Source organism: Lissotriton helveticus, chromosome 5_1 (genome assembly GCF_964261635.1).
Source record: "Lissotriton helveticus chromosome 5_1, aLisHel1.1, whole genome shotgun sequence".
Classification (NCBI taxonomy): domain Eukaryota; kingdom Metazoa; phylum Chordata; class Amphibia; order Caudata; family Salamandridae; genus Lissotriton; species Lissotriton helveticus.
The window spans coordinates 15,283,323-15,300,247 of NC_136065.1; the positions used below are offsets into that span (position 1 = coordinate 15,283,323).

The 16,925-nt window shown below is 47.7% G+C and overlaps 1 protein-coding gene across 1 annotated transcript in view; it reads right to left on the bottom strand.

Annotated features, from left to right (window-relative positions):
• The window catches only part of LOC144752357 (major histocompatibility complex class I-related protein 1-like), a 197,521-nt gene extending 183,673 nt beyond the window's left edge, over window positions 1-13,848 (bottom strand). Inside the window, exon 1 of the mRNA XM_078640293.1 lies at window positions 13,505-13,848. Coding sequence (XP_078496419.1) covers window positions 13,505-13,562 — 58 coding nt within the window. The 5' untranslated portion in view covers window positions 13,563-13,848. The remainder of the gene's footprint in view (window positions 1-13,504) is intronic.
• Between the last annotated feature and the right edge of the window lie 3,077 nt (window positions 13,849-16,925).

Genomic DNA, 16,925 nt, shown 5'->3' on the forward strand with positions numbered 1-16,925 from the left:
ATGTGGTGCCTGCAGTAGGAGAAGCTTGTTAAAGAAAATAGTGCTTACAGACTAAAAAAACACACAGAGTAATAAACGAAGTAAAAGAGCGAGTCCTCAGGAGTACTTAGTAGTAAGGATGGACTAACAAGCCTATTAACGATATGGGCAGGGAGTGGGCGGGGCTTCTATTCCATACTCCAATACAGCATGGTTCGCGGAGTAGCGCATGCGCTGTCCTTAGGCTCGACCTAAAAAGTATTTCTCATTAGCAATAAGAAAGTTACAAGATGCACAAGCATTAAAATGTGTGAGTAGTTTACTCTTCACTGATAGGGGGCTTAACCTGGCCTGCGGGCACAAGTGTGAAAACCCATAGGGATGCACACATTTGTTTGGTATTCCAGTTGCTTGATGCTTGGTTAATATAATGCTTGAATCTGACCCAACTGCTAATTTATTTATTATTTATTTATTAAGGAGTTTTATATCGCGCTGGCCTGACCCAAGGGAAACGAAATGCTTCACAACAGTTTTTGAGCAAGATTCATACAATAAAGCAGTATTCTACATACAGGTTCGGAAGTCGAAGTGTGCTGAGCAGCATTGAGGTAGTATGTGAGTCCTGAGATAACCTCATAGAGTGCACGTTGTTTTGGGGTTGATATAATAAAGCAGTATTCTACATATAGGTTGGGAAGAGGAGTTAGCCTAACGGCTAGGGCGCTGGACCTTGGACCTGGGGATCTGGGTTCGAGTCTTGGTAACGACGCCAAACATCCTGTGATTCTGGGCAAATCACTTAATCTCCTCGAGCCTAAAAAAATGAATGTGTGCTCTCATGTAACGTAACTGGTGCTATGTAAAGCACTCTGATACCCAATTCGGTTCGGGTCTAGTCCACGCTATATAAAACTCTGGGAAAAAAAATAAAAATCCACATGTGCTGAGCAGCTCTGAGGTAGTCCGCGAGTCCTGAGATAACCTCATGGAGTGCATGTTGTCTTGGGGTTGAACCACTGGGGGGGGGAGGAGCAGTTAGGGGTCAAATATCAGGGAGGAGGTGAGTGTTAGAGCTACAATGTCTGGGAGAGAGGACGAGCAGGAATTTGCGTTTAGATGGCAGCTATCCATTCGAGAGAGAATGGTTGAGGAAAAGGACTTTTAGGTGTTTTTTTTTAAATTTGTGAAGGACTAGATAGTCCTGATACTGACTGGGATGGCGTTCCAGATTTTGGGCGCGTTTCCCGCGACGGACTGCGCAGCAGTTTTTTGTTTGGGTGTTTTAATAGGGATGAGTAGTAGGGTGCTGCAGCTGCTGAGGTTCCTTTTCTGACCAGCCCTCTTGAGTTTAGCAGCCAAATACTCAGGTTTTCCTGTGTGCAGGGCTTGGTGCGTGAGGCAGGCAGTTCTTAAACTGGCACTCAACTCGACTGGGAGCCATTTTAGTTCTGAAAGTGCTGGTGAAATGTGGTTGTATTTCCTGATTCCAGTGACCATTCTAGCTGCTGATTTATGTCTATGTGTGATGCTTTCTCACAATGTTATCTGTATTTGGGAAGCACCAGGTGGAAGCTGGCTTTGATCTAAAGCTAGATACGGAGTAGCGCATGCGCTGTCCTTAGGCTCGACCTAAAAAGTATTTCTCATTCGCAATAAAAAAGTCACAAAATGCAGTATCATTAAAATGAGTGAGTAGTTTACTCTTCACTGATAGGGGGCTTACCCTGGCCTGCTGGCACAAGTGTGAAAACCCATAGGGATACACACAGTTGTTTGGTATTCCAGTTGCTTGTTGCTTTGTTATTATAACGGTTGAATCTGACCCAACTGCTAATTTATTTATTATTTATTTATTAAGGAGTTTTATATCGTGCTGGCTTGACCCAAGAGAAACGGAGCGCTTCACAACAGTTTTTGAGCAAGATTCACACAATAAAGCAGTATTCTACATACAGGTTCGGAAGTCCAAGTGTGCTGAGCAGCATTGAGGTAGTATGTGAGTCCTGAGATAACCTCATAGAGTGCACGTTGTTTTGGGGTTGATATAATAAAGCAGTATTCTACATATAGGTTCAGAAGAGGAGTCGGCCTAACGGCTAGGGCGCTCGACCTTGGACCTGGGGATCTGGGTTCGAGTCTCGGTACCGACGCCAAACATCCTGTGATTCTGGGCAAATCACTTAATCTCCCCGTGCCTAACAAAAATGAATGTGTGTCCTCATGTAACGTAACTGGTCCTATGTAAAGCACTCTGATACCCGATTTGGTTCTGGTCTAGTCCGCGCTATATAAAACTCTGGCCAAAAAAACAAAAATTCACGTGTGCTGAGCAGCTCTGAGGTAGCCGCGAGTCCTGAGATAACCTCATGGAGTGCATGTTGTCTTGGGGTTGAACCACTGGGGGGGGAGGAGCAGTTAGGGGTCAAATATCAGGGAGGAGGTGAGTGTTAGAGCTACAATGTCTGGGAGAGACGACGAGCAGGAATTTGCGTTTAGATGGCAGCTATCCATTCGAGAGAGAATGGTTGAGGAAAAGGACTTTTAGGTGTTTTTTGAAATTTGTGAAGGACTAGATAGTCCTGATACCGACTGGGATGGCGTTCCAGATTTTGGGCGCGTTTCCCGCGACGGACCGCGCAGCAGTTTTTTGTTTGGGTGTTTTAATAGGGATGAGTAGTAGGGTGCTGCAGCTGCTGAGGTTCCTTTTCTGACCAGCCCTCTTGAGTTTAGCAGCCAAATACTCAGGTTTTCCTGTGTGCAGGGCTTGGTGCGTGAGGCAGGCAGTTCTTAAACTGGCACTCAACTCGACTGGGAGCCATTTTAGTTCTCAAAGTGCTGGTGAAATGTGGTTGTATTTCCTGATTCCAGTGACCATTCTAGCTGCTGATTTATGTCTATGTGTGATGCTTTCTCACAATGTTATCTGTATTTGGGAAGCACCAGGTGGAAGCTGGCTTTGATCTAAAGCTAGATACGGAGTAGCGCATGCGCTGTCCTTAGGCTCGACCTAAAAAGTATTTCTCATTCGCAATAAAAAAGTCACAAAATGCACTATCATTAAAATGAGTGAGTAGTTTACTCTTCACTGATAGGGGGCTTACCCTGGCCTGCTGGCACAAGTGTGAAAACCCATAGGGATACACACAGTTGTTTGGTATTCCAGTTGCTTGTTGCTTTGTTATTATAACGGTTGAATCTGACCCAACTGCTAATTTATTTATTATTTATTTATTAAGGAGTTTTATATCGTGCTGGCCTGACCCAAGAGAAACGGAGCGCTTCACAACAGTTTTTGAGCAAGATTCACACAATAAAGCAGTATTCTACATACAGGTTCGGAAGTCCAAGTGTGCTGAGCAGCATTGAGGTAGTATGTGAGTCCTGAGATAACCTCATAGAGTGCACGTTGTTTTGGGGTTGATATAATAAAGCAGTATTCTACATATAGGTTCAGAAGAGGAGTTGGCCTAACGGCTAGGGCGCTCGACCTTGGACCTGGGGATCTGGGTTCGAGTCTCGGTACCGACGCCAAACATCCTGTGATTCTGGGCAAATCACTTAATCTCCCCGTGCCTAACAAAAATGAATGTGTGTCCTCATGTAACGTAACTGGTCCTATGTAAAGCACTCTGATACCCGATTTGGTTCTGGTCTAGTCCGCGCTATATAAAACTCTGCCCAAAAAAACAAAAATTCACGTGTGCTGAGCAGCTCTGAGGTAGCCGCGAGTCCTGAGATAACCTCATGGAGTGCATGTTGTCTTGGGGTTGAACCACTTGGGGGGGGAGGAGCAGTTAGGGGTCAAATATCAGGGAGGAGGTGAGTGTTAGAGCTACAATGTCTTGGAGAGACGACGAGCAGGAATTTGCGTTTAGATGGCAGCTATCCATTCGAGAGAGAATGGTTGAGGAAAAGGACTTTTAGGTGTTTTTTGAAATTTGTGAAGGACTAGATAGTCCTGATACCGACTGGGATGGCGTTCCAGATTTTGGGCGCGTTTCCCGCGAAGGACCGTGCAGCAGTTTTTTGTTTGGGTGTTTTAATAGGGATGAGTAGTAGGGTGCTGCAGCTCCTGAGGTTCCTTTTCTGACCAGCCCTCTTGAGTTTAGCAGCCAAATACTCAGGTTTTCCTGTATGCAGGGCTTTGTGTGTGAGGCAGGCAGTTCTTAAACTGGTACTCAACTCGACTGGGAGCCATTTTAGTTCTGAAAGTGCTGGTGAAATGTGGTTGTATTTCCTGATTCCAGTGACCATTCTAGCTGCTGATTTATGTCTATGTGTGATGCTTTCTCACACTGTTATCTGTATTTGGGAAGCACCAGGTGGAAGCTGGCTTTGATCTGAACCTAGATACATGTTCAATGGCAAACGGGTTTATCTGACGCCCAGCATTGGCAATCGCTGCCTTTTTGACTGATGGGTAGCTGTTCTGGTAGCCACCGTACAATACAGATATCACCAGCCATTTATCGATTGTCACTGCTGTTGTGTATCAAACTAACTGCTGTGATATTTATCATCTGCATTTCCAAAGTGAAATATGTATAAAAACCTAAACTTATATATAACGATTCAAACACAAACAATTGTGAAAATGAGTGATTACTGCTTTAATATGATTTGGTGGTCATATATCCTACGTAGCGTAAATTACAGCAAATACTGGTCTGTTTGTGTGTGCGTGTCCATATACATTGTGTGTGTCTGCCGGAATCGGAGCGTGTGTTCACGCGCGCAACCTGATCCGATTCCGGCATGCTGCGTGCACGTGCCAGTCTCTTGTCTCCAAGTCTTGTTAGTTCTTGAAAGCTGAAACGATCGCAATAGTCTCGCTTTGCGACAGCAGGGGCTTCGCCCCTGCAATTGCAGGCACGAGACCTAAAAAAGCTCTATAACATGGTACATCTTTCAGTCAAGTCACCGTGGTGTGGCAGCTCTGCGCAGCACACACGTGCAGTCCATGTCCAGAGTATGGCTAACAATCCTTCTGCATAGCATTTTGTGCAGCATATTTGATATTTATAAATCCATCAATATGCAGATGATAGTTACCATTATTAAAAATGCTGTCATTTAATCTATCAGCCTCAGGTGTGTGAAATCCTGAATCTTCTATTCTGTCCCATCCAGAGACCTCTGAATGGGGTTAACTCTGCTTTGCTGCATTATCTCAGCCGCCTAAAGATGCTGAGGGCCACAGTCCAAGGGCCCGAAATGTCGCTGTGGGACAGTACCAGTGTCAGGTGGGGCAGGAAAGGGAAGTGACAGTCTGCAATCTAAGCTAGTTCTGTTAAATTTGGCTAAAACCCCACAAGATTGGTGTAGGTGAGCACCTGGGTTTAGAATATGGGTTTCCTGGTGACACGTTTACGGTCATCCATGAGACTACATCTTCACCGAAATGCCCTTTAACTTTTTGTTGTACTTTAACCCCTTCCACGCTCATGACGAGTTACGACGCTCGTACGCTCATGATGAGCTGAGCTCGTCATGTAACGCGGCTTTTAAAAAACCGCAGCGCACAGCGGGAAGACCGCTAGCGCGCATGCGGATAAGATGCTTGCATGGTGCTCTTTCAAAAATGTAGCATTGTGTGCACATTTCTGTGAAAGGCCCAACACCCACTGAAAGCCCAAGAAAACACTGGCATTGCCAAATGCCTGCCTGGCAGCCACGTCCCCCAGGCACGCCCCTACGGAACCACCGAGGCCCACCTCAATCAATCTGGTGAGTACCGGCACTTCTTTTTATCCACCTAAAGCACTGGTGGCAGGGGAAGGGGTGGAGTCATGAGAACCAGATTCTGACAGTTACCTTTTATTTTTTTTAATTCTCCCACAAACATGGTAAGAAGGACAAATGTGACCTGAAATATGCTCTGGGTCACTTAAATGATCATAAAGACGCTGGTTTAAAAACAATCTCCTGGTGTTCAGTCACCTGCTGAAGATATGTGTGTCCAAAGCAACTTTTAGGAGCTAATAATACTGGCAAGAAAACTCTGGCGGTTAATGCACCTGCTGCAGAGATGTGTGTGCAAAGCAACTTTTAGGAGATAATAATACTGGCAAGAAAACTCTGGCGGTTAATGCACCTGCAGCAGAGATCTGTGTGTGCCCAGCAACATTTAGGGGATAAGAATATTGGCAATAGAAATCTGGCATTTAATGCACCTACTGCGGAGCTTTGTGTGCCCACCCAGTACTTTTTCGAGAATAATATCACTGGCAAGATAATTATGGTGGTTAAGGCACTTGCTGCGAAGATCTGTGTCTACATAGCAACTTGTAGGTAATAATAGTACTGGCAAAATAACTCTGGTGGTTAGCGCACCTGCTGCAGAGATGTGCAGGCACAGCAACTCTTAGAAGATAATACTGGCAAGATAACTCTGCTGCTAAGATCTGTGTTTTGTCCAGTCACAGTTTTGACTCAAAGTAGCACAGAGGAGCTTGCAATCGACATGTTGGAAACGCCTTTGCTAAAGTCCAGAATCACACTCCAACAGGGAATTATCATGTGATAGCCAGAGGGCTACTGTGAGCTCGCAATCAATCTCTTACAGACCCCTGTAATCTAGCATAACCCTCTGTCTGTTACAAATAAAACCAAATTCTGAAAAGCTTGTCTAGTCCCATTGAAATAAAATGTTTGTACTTTTTTATTTGTGAATTAAAAAGAAAGGTTTAATGATTTGTGCAGGATGTATGTTTGTTTGCATTTTGTATAATGTTTTGTGGTTCAAACAGTAACAAGCATTGCCAAAGCCAATTATTATTATTATTATTATTATGCGTTCTTATATAGCGCTCGATTACCCGTAGGCATCTCGGCGCTTGCCTTGGGAACCCGTCCTGGCTTTTTCCCTGTGAGATACCCGTACTGGGCATCCCCAAGGTGAAAGCCAGGCATCCCGCCGCGGGGGGGCCGTAGTGGAGATTAAGCAAGCTGATACCCAGAGCTGCAGAGTGTGAACCCGTGATTAGAGTATTTTTTTTTTTTATTTAAGAAGTTTTCTATAGCGCTAGCCAGACCCCAGGGTATCAGAGCGCTTTACAGTCGGTACAGCACAGATTATCAACAGATAAAGAATAGAGGGGAGACATATCCACAGAGGAGCGAAAAAAGTAGTGAAAGAGCAACACATTGAAGTAAATGACATTTTCAGGGAACTTCAGAGTCTTAGAGCTGGAGCAGAGCTCGATCATTGTTAATTGCTCCCCACTATCCATTTCCAAAGGAGCGGTTGAGGAACAGGTCTTTGAGTTGGCGTTTGAATTCTACATAAGCATAGCTGCCAAGGTTTCAGATTGCTATGTGTGACATTTTAATATTTTAAGAGTAATTATGAGTGACATTTCAATGACTATGAGTGACACTGTCTCGTGAGCAAAATTAAGCAATGAAGAGGAGGGAAACAATAATTCAGAAATTGCACACATTTGAGGAACGAGAAACTAAGTTAACTGCTGTAAAAAGTAAGAAATATAAACGACTTCCATTGATCAGACTAGCTAAAATTGTAGAAATTAGATAAAGCAGCTTGGAAGTGGTTCAAAATGTCATTATAATCAGCTGAATGACTTGCAGTCTCACTCAACAGCCACCAGTGACCTGAGCTGTAATGCAACTGAAAACCAAAGCAGAGACATACTGTGTGAGTGACAGGGGCACAGGCAAACTCAGAATAAGTCTAGAATGGAGTGGTAGGCACACTTCACACACAGAACTGGGTAAGCTGTCAGGTATGTTTGCACTGACTGTTTTCATGAGTTTAAATGGTTAAAGTTCTCTGCAGTTTAAGATGCCCTAATAAATCGAAAGTAATCCGTAGCATTTAATTGGACGTCGTGAATAAACACGGCACGGTGTATTCTACTTCATAAGAAGATCTAATAAATATTGGTTCGGTAAAGGAGTGGGGTATGCTTTGCTGTGCTAGCTGCCCTGACCCGGGCAGACTGAGTTTCTGAATAAGTAAAGATCCGCTGTGGCCTTCATGTGCTGCCTCTTATCTCTTTCCCTCTACTCGTGAGGAAGAGAGTGACGCTCTGAACAAACAAGGAGGCCCAATGAGGGGGTGGGTGGGGGGGCTCCTTTACCAAGCAATATAAAAAAAACCTTTCCAGTCGCTCTAGAGCCCTGCGGCCTCTCCCAAGGCTTCACCAAGGAGAGATAACCGAGATGCGCCGGAAGAGCTGCACGTGGGGGCTCAAGCCAGCATCTTAACTTAGCGCGCACAGGCTCTCTCTCCCACTGTCCACGAACATGAGATGATAGCAAAGTTTCACTGACCTCACAGAGGAAGGGTCCTCCACCTCCAGTCTGTCCAGGCGGCCCCAGTGTCACCGACTTCTTTCCATCGGCTACAGTAAAATATTGCATGATTCAATGGGGGGCGGAAATAACAATTTGCACGTTGTGCCCGAGCCGATGCAAGCTGGCGGACGGTGCCGTAATTATAACTAGTGCTCCCTTTAACCATGAACATCATGCCGTGCAGCCCACAAACTATAGAGCCGCATCGAGCGCCCAAAATAAACTGCGCGCGCTTCCACAGTCACTGAGTCAGTGACGTCCCGCCGCGATGACATCAGCCAGTAAGAACCGAGGAGCGGCAGTGATTCAACCAAGAATCTAGATACAGCCTGCTGGAGCAGCGCGCATAAGCCACGGGATGCGTGCTGCCACAGACTCTCAGTTTAAATCAGGCTTGACAGTCCCTCAGGCTAGTGACATCCTCAAATACTGGCAATTCACTCAGCTTTTAAATACGCTGATTTGCGTGACAATCCTTTCACATGCGGTAATGCGGTTATGAAACTTAAAATGCGTTAGTGTCACACCGGATGTGTGACACTTGGCAGGGCTGCATAAGAGGGAATGATTCTGATATGCGGGGGGATGGCATTCCAGATTCTGGGAGCGCTTCCAGTGAAAGATCGGTCAGCAGTTTTTTTCTTTCTGGTCTTAGCTGGGATGAGTAGAAGGGAGTTTGAGCTTCTTAGGTTCCTGGACTGACCTGCTTTTATGAGTTTTTTTGCCAGGTAATCTGGTTTGCCGGTGTGAAGGGCTTTATGGGTGAGGCAAGCTGTTCTGAAGCTAATCCGCATTTCTGCTGGGAGCCATTTCAGTTCCTTGAGTGCGGGGGAGATATGATCATATTTCTTGATACCGGTGATCATTCTAGCCGCCGCATGTAGCGTTGTTTTGATGGGAGCCAAGTGTGATTTTGGAATTCCTGAGAGGACTGCGTTCCCATAGTCCAGTCTTGACAGAACCAGAGATTGGGTGGCCTGTTTGAGGTCATTGGGCGGAATGTAGGGTTTTAATTTGTTCAGTAGTCTTAGGCTAAGGAACGCGTTTTTGGCCGAATTCTTGATGTGCCTCGTCATATTCAGTTTTGGATCGAGAGTAATGCCTAGGGATTTGGCAGAGTCTGCTAGAATCAGATTTCCATTAAGTGCATCAATGGCTTTTAACCACTCGGCAATTTGTGGGTTGTCTTCCTCATTTGAGATGAGGAGTGTCGCTGTCTTGTCAGGGTTAAGTTTTAAGTGATTGCTTGTGAGCCAACGTTGGACATCTTTCAAGACATCATTGAGTCTTTGTATGTCTTTGAGAGAGGTTGTTTCCAGATAGATCTGGGTATCATCTGCATAGAGATAGAAGTGAATGTTGGCTTTTCTGAGTAGTTTGGAGAGAGGTTCCATGTAGATATTAAAGAGTTGCGGTGAAAGCACCGAGCCTTGAGGGACTCCCCTGTTGACTTGCTGGAGGTCGGAGGTAAAGTTTTTTATTTTTATTTTTTGTGTGCGGTTGTGGAGGAAGGAGGAGAACCATTTGAGGACAACCTCGCCAAGGCCGGCTCTTTCTTGGAGAGTCCTTAAGAGGAGTTTGTGATCAACAGTATCAAATGCTGCCGAGAGGTCAAGGAGAATGAGGAGGCAGCATTGGTCAGAGTCTAAAGATCCATGTATATCGTCGATGATATTGAGGATCGCGGTTTCTGTGCTGCAGCCTTTTCTGAAGCCAGACTGGTGGGGGTCCAGGAGGCTGATGTTGTCCAGGTGCTGGGTCAGTTGATGTAGGACGCATCTTTCAAGTGTTTTTGAGAGAAGGGGGAGGTTCGACACAGGTCTATAGTTGTTTAGATCTGTCACATCTAGTCCGGGTTTTTTCAGCAGGGGTGTGACTTGGCCCATTTTGAGGCAGTCAGGAACCACTCCGCTTTTCAGGGAGCTATTTATGATTGTGCTCCAGAGCGGGGCTAGAGCGTGCTTCATTTTTTTGGTCAGTAGGGGAGGAATGGGATCAAGGACATGGGCTGAGGGTTTGGAGGTGGATATCAGCGTGATTATCTCAGTTTCTTGGATAGGATGGAAACTGAGCCAGGAATTGGAGGAGGGACCAGGAGAGAGAACAGGTGAAAGGTCTGGTGACCCAGCCGCATTGCTCTTTGCGTGCTGCGTGTTGAAATCGGCCAGTGAGAGTTCGATTTTTGTAATCTTGTCCTTGAAAAATTTGGCGAACTTGTTGCATAGTTCTTTGGACGCCTGCACCGAGGAGGTTATGGGCTTGGAGGTTTGTTGTCTGATGATGCTATATAACTCCATGGGTCTGTTTTTGGCACTGTCCAGTGCTGAGCGGAAAAAGCTGGATTTTTTGTTTTTGATGTGATTGTTGTACTTCCTGCGCGCTGATTTGAGTTGGTCACGAAGAATAGAGGAAGGGTTATTTCTCCACTTTCTTTCTTTGGCTCTTAGAAATCTTCTTTCGGAGTTGAGTTCGGAGTTGAACCATGATCTGGATGGGATGGCTCTACTCTTTTTGAGTTTTAGGGGCGCACCGAAACAAGAATTATCGAGTCCGTGGATATTTGGGCTCAAGACCCTGCCGCGTCGGGAATTGAACCCTGGTCCCGGGCCTGACCTCTGCTTCAGGGTCTATCTCCTCTAACCAGTGAGCCACACTTCTCCAATGTCATATTTTTTATTTTGTTTTGGGTGAGACGGGCAAGTAAGGCGTTGGAAAAGGAGTGGGGGACAGACCAGCAAAGATGACCAAGGGATATTGATGGGGACAAAACACAAAAAAATTGTGGATTGGAGGGGAAGAAGTAACATGCTGTGCTGGTTGGGTGGGAGGGGAAGGAGAAATTGTACCACATTCACAGCCCAATCAGCAGGTGGACACTAATTAAGACAAAAAAATATGTGCTTTATACATGCTTTACAGAATGAAAAGGAGGTGACGCCCAGCATGCGCTGGCCAATTAGGAGGCAGCAACTAATAGTGACAATGAAGCCAACAAATGGAAAGCAGTGGCGGGCCTCAAGCCCTTTTAACAATTCTCCTACACAGCGACAGCGCACGCACTTTCGGCAGACTAATCCCGAAAGCTGATTATGCTGGGGCCCTGCTAAAGTAGTGATTTAGTGGCGGGGGGAGGGCAAAGAAGTCAAAGTTTAATCAACTACTGAAGTAAGGAATTAATTGAAACACTTCCAAATGTTAAGGAAATACACTTTTAGATCTTGAAGTTTGCTGCATGTTTTGCATGATATTTTGTTGGCTCGGCTCATGTGGTGTGCTACACTGATGCACATATACACACTCTCTATTGTGTTACACTGATCTGTACACATAGCCCCTCCCTGTGCACACTCCTCACCGGTTTTATATTTATTCTACTACACACATGCCTTACCCCGTGTTACATGTATTCCCAATCACAGCCCTCACGCCATGTTCCATGGATCCCTGGAACTTGAAGTTCTGTTTTATAATGTAATAAGACAAATTACAAGTTCCAGAATTCGAAGAGAAAACCAGGGCTGTAGCAGCACATCACCCATGGACCTGGGAAACTTGACAGCCCCCTGTTACACTGATGGAGAAATGTGGCTCAATGGTTAGAGCGGCAGACCCTGATGCAGAGGTCTGGCCCGGGACCAGGGTTCAATTCCTGCCTCGGTGGGTCTTGGGCTCAAAATTCCACAGACCTGATCATTCTCGCCTCGGTGCCTATTCCAATCATGGGTCCCACTCTGTGACTCTTGGTAATAGCTTGCTTAATCTCCACAACGGCCTCAACAGCGCTAGGATGCCTGGCTTCACCCTAGGGGTGCCCAGGAGTGGACACCTCACAGGGAAAGCCAGGATGGGTTCCACAGCAGTATTCGTACAAGCGCCTTGAGACCCTTGCGGGTGAGTAGTGCGCTATACAAGTATCAATTTACATTTACATTTTTTACAATTACCCTGTGTTACACTGATCCCCACACACAGCCCTCACCCTGTGTTACACTGATCCCCACACACAGCCCTCACCCCGTGTTACACTGATCCCCATACACAGCCCTCACCTCGTGTTACACTGATCCCCACACACAGCCCTCACCCCGTGTTACACTGATCCCCACACACAGCCCTCACCCCGTTACACTGATCCCCACACACAGCCCTCACCCTGTGTTACACTGATCCCCACACACAGCCCTCACCCTGTGTTACACTGATCCCCACACACAGCCCTCACCCCGTGTTACACTGATCCCCATACACAGCCCTCACCTCGTGTTACACTGATCCCCACACACAGCCCTCACCCCGTGTTACACTGATCCCCACACACAGCCCTCACCCTGTTACACTGATCCCCACACACAGCCCTCACCCTGTGTTACACTGATCCCCACACACAGCCCTCACCCCGTGTTACACTGATCCTCACACACAGCCCTCACCCCCTGTTACACTGATGCCCACACACAGCCCTCACCCTGTGTTACACTGATCCCCACACACAGCCCTCACCCTGTGATACACTGATCCCCACACACAGCCCTCACCCCGTGTTACACTGATCCCCACACACAGCCCTCACCCCGTGTTACACTGATCCCCACACACAGCCCTCACTCTGCGTTACACTGATCCCCACACACAACCCTCACCCCGTGTTACACTGATCCCCACACACAGCCCTCACCCCGTGTTACACTGATCCCCACACACAGCCCTCACCCTGTGTTACACTGATCCCCACACACAGACCTCACCCTGTGTTACACTGATCCCCACACACAGCCCACGCCCTGTGTTACACTGATCCCCACACACAGCCCTCACCCAGTGTTACACTGATCCCCACACACAGCCCACGCCCTGTGTTACACTGATCCCCACACACAGCCCCACCCTGTGTTACACTGATCCCCACGCACAGCCATCACCCTGTGTTACACTGATCCCCACACACAGCCCTCACCCTGTGTTACACTGATCCCCACACACAGCCCTCACCCTGTGTTACACTGATCCCCACACACAGCCCTCACCCTGTGTTACACTGATCCCCACACACAGCCCTCACCCTGTGTTACACTGATCCCCACACACAGCCCTCACCCTGTGTTCCACAGACCCCAGAACAGTCCTCCTGACACTATACACTCCCCAGGACATTCACGATGTGCTACCCCCCCACCTCCACTCCCTCCCGCCTCAGGTCACTCACCTGCCCGGGCTGACTGCAGACAGAACCCAGCATGGAGCAGGAGAATGGTCATGGTCATGATGAGTGGGGGCAGCAGTGAGGTCACAGAGGGGGAATAACCGCAGCCCAGAAGCGAGAATCAGCTCCAGTGAGAACTTCACAAGATCTGAGCTCAGCCCGTCTCAGGGCTCGGACGGGGGGTGGGGAGAACCCACCAATCAGAAGGCAGAACATCCTCCTTATCACTCATCAGCTAGAGCCTGCGAGGAGCTAGAGAAATGAAAGTGAAAGGAAACCAGAAGTTTCATTCCTGCCCTTGTTTTGAGTTCACGTTTGATCCTTTTTAATAGCGCTTAGAAGCCCCCGTCGCCAATCGTGGCTGCAGACCACCGTGAAAAGCCTGCACGGCGGTTTCACCGTACACCCCCCCCCCCCCCCCCCCTCCCTTGTGTTTTTTTTATTTCTCCCCCAGTTTTGAACCTATCTCTGTGTTTGTTTTGCTGCCTTGCTTTTGGTTGCTTTGGCGAGCACGGCCTGTTGTCTGGGAGAGGATGTGTCGTTAATAGCCAGAGCTTCCGACTTTGTAACTCGGGAAGTCTCCGGAGAATAAACTCCGCCTGGGCAAGATCACAAAGAAGCAGCTGATCTCTCCTCGGGCTGAGGGAGGGGCAGCACGAGTCAAGGGGATCCCAGACTCAGCTCAGGCTATAAATGACTAATACTGTGGCCACTGCTGCACGAGAGGCAGGAGGCAAATCACAGGTAGAAGAAGAAGAAGGAAACGTGAAATAAAAGAACATTAAATGCATGCACGGAGTCAGAGTGTAACCATGGAAAATATTTTCGAGGAGATGGAATCACATTTTACATTAAACTCGAAGGGAGAGAGGGAGACAATGGCAGCGGTTAAAAATCCTAGAAGGGGAAAAATACATCAATATCAATAGGGGAGAAGATTAAAAGGTGTCTGGAAACACAAATATAGTAAATGCAATCGGTCTCGCATTTGTTTGATTTAGAGCCATTGGCATTGCAAATGGCAGTGTATTTTAACTCTGTGTTATGGGGTGTTTGAATGCGGTGTGTAGTGGAATTATGTGGGTTGGATGGGATTAGTTAATTGTGCAATGGTGTGGTGTGGAATTGTGTGGGTGGAGTGGATTTGTGCTGTGAAATTATGTGGCCTGGTGTGTTGTGGAATTATGTGTATAGTAGTTATGTGGTGTTTGGTGTACTTTAATTATGTGGAGTGGGACTGGTGTTATGGAGTGTATTTTGTTCTGTAGAGTGGTATGTAGTAGAGTTTAATTATGTTGTGTGCTGTTGAATTTTGTGACACAATGTGTTATTGTGTGGTATGGATTGGATGTATGTGGTGTGTTGTGTAATTGTGTTGATTTGTATTATGTGGTTTGGTGTTGAATCCTGTGGTGTGGTTTGGAATTGTGTGGAGTTGAATTGTGTGGCGTGGAACAATGTTGCTAGCTTTGCGTTTGAGAGCTATCAGCATTGTTTTTGTTAATGTGTCTTAGCCATGTTTTATGGAGTGGATTGGATGTTTGTGGTGTGGATTATAATTATGTTGGTTGGATTAGAATTGGTTATTGTGTAATAGTGTGGTTTATAATTGTGGGGTGTGTAGTGGAATTATGTGCCATGATGTGCCGTGGAATGATGTAGATAGAAATTATGTGGCATTGAGTGGATTGGAATTATGTGGAGTGGAATTGTGTCTCGTAGATTGGCATGTAGTTGAGTGGAATTTTGTGGTGTTAAATTTTGTACCACAATGTGGAATTATGTGTTGTGAATTGGATATATGTGGTGTGTCGTGGAAGTGTGTTGTGTAGTTGAATTATGTGGTTTGGTGTCGAATTATGTGTTGTGGAATGGAATTGGTTGGAGTTGAATTGTGTGGTATGGAACTGTGTAACGTTGAGTGAAATTATGTTGAGTGTAATTATGTGGTATGGTGTGGAGTGTATGTGAATTGTTATGTGGCTGTTAGAAAGGCGACCCCGGGGGAGGCAGGAGATGTCTGACTGACCACCCCTAGGTCCACCTCTCCGTTGAGAAGTAGCCGAGCGTTACCGAGAGGCCTCCTGGCTGAGGGCCCTCTCCTAGGATCGTACAACAGAGTAATCACCACACTACAAACGGACACCACACAGGAGGTCAAGTTCTCAAGCTTTTATAAGTAATAAAGGTTGCGGGTTCTTGGTAGTATATACAGGCGGATCGAGGGGATCCGTAAAGTCTCGAAAAAGGGGGTAAGGTAGCGGGACAGTCTAGCTTCTGGGTGGAGGAGGGGATACCCGGCGCACAGCTCTCAATCCTTGAGCTGGGGGGTTCCGAGAGGTTCGAGCCGCGGCAGCGCCAGCAGGCTCTCAGGATGGTTCAGCAAGGTAGGCCGCGGCAGCGCCAGCAGGCTCTCAGATGGTTTCAGCAAGGTAGGCCGCGGCAGCGCCAGCAGGCTCTCAGATGGTTTCAGCAAGGTAGGCCGCGGCAGCGCCAGCAGGCTCTCCGATGGTTTCAGCAAGGTAGGCCGCGGCAGCGCCAGCAGGCTCTCAGATGGTTTCAGCAAGGTAGGCCGCGGCAGCACCAGCAGGCTCTCAGATGGTTCAGGTTACCGGAGATGAGTTCGTCTGGTGTCGGCCGTGACCATGAGGCCGGGTCCAACACGCGTCCCCCCCAGCTGAAGGCAGGGGAGAGTCACCCATCTTCTTGGGGGTTCTCCTCGCCGAGGCGGAAGAATCTGGACAGGCCGTCAGCATTGGCGTGGTCGTTGCCGGGGCGATGCTCCACAGTGAAGTCTATCCCCTGCAGAGAAATGGACCAGCGCAGCAGTTTCGGGTTTTCTCCCCGCATCTGCATCAGCCAACGCAGGGGCCGGTGGTCGGTCTGGACTCGGAAGTGGGTGCCGAAGAGGTAGGGCCGGAGCTTCTTGAGTGCCCACACCACGGCAAAGGCTTCCCTCTCGATGGTGCTCCACCGCTGTTCTCTGGCCAGGAGGCGTCGGCTGAGGAAGGCCACAGGCCGGTCGATTCCTTCGGGGTTAACTTGGGACAGGACCGCCCCGATGCCGTGCTCCGAGGCGTCGGTTTGGACTACAAACTCCCTGCTGTAGTCGGGGGCCTGGAGCACAGGGGCGGTGCACATGGCAGTCTTTAAAGTCTCAAAGGCTGTTTGGTACGCAGGGGTCCAGTGCACCTTCTGGGGTAATTTCTTTGAGGTCAGTTCTGTGAGGGGCCCCACAATGCTCCCGTAGTCTTTTATAAATCGCCGATAGTATCCGGTGAGCCCCAGGAAGGCTCGGACGGCGGTCTGGGTGACCGGGGGCTCCCAGGCCCGGATGGCGTCTATCTTTGGTTGGAGGGGAGCTACTTGGCCGCTCCCCACTTGGTGTCCCAGATAGGTCACTGACCCTTGGCCTATCTGGCAT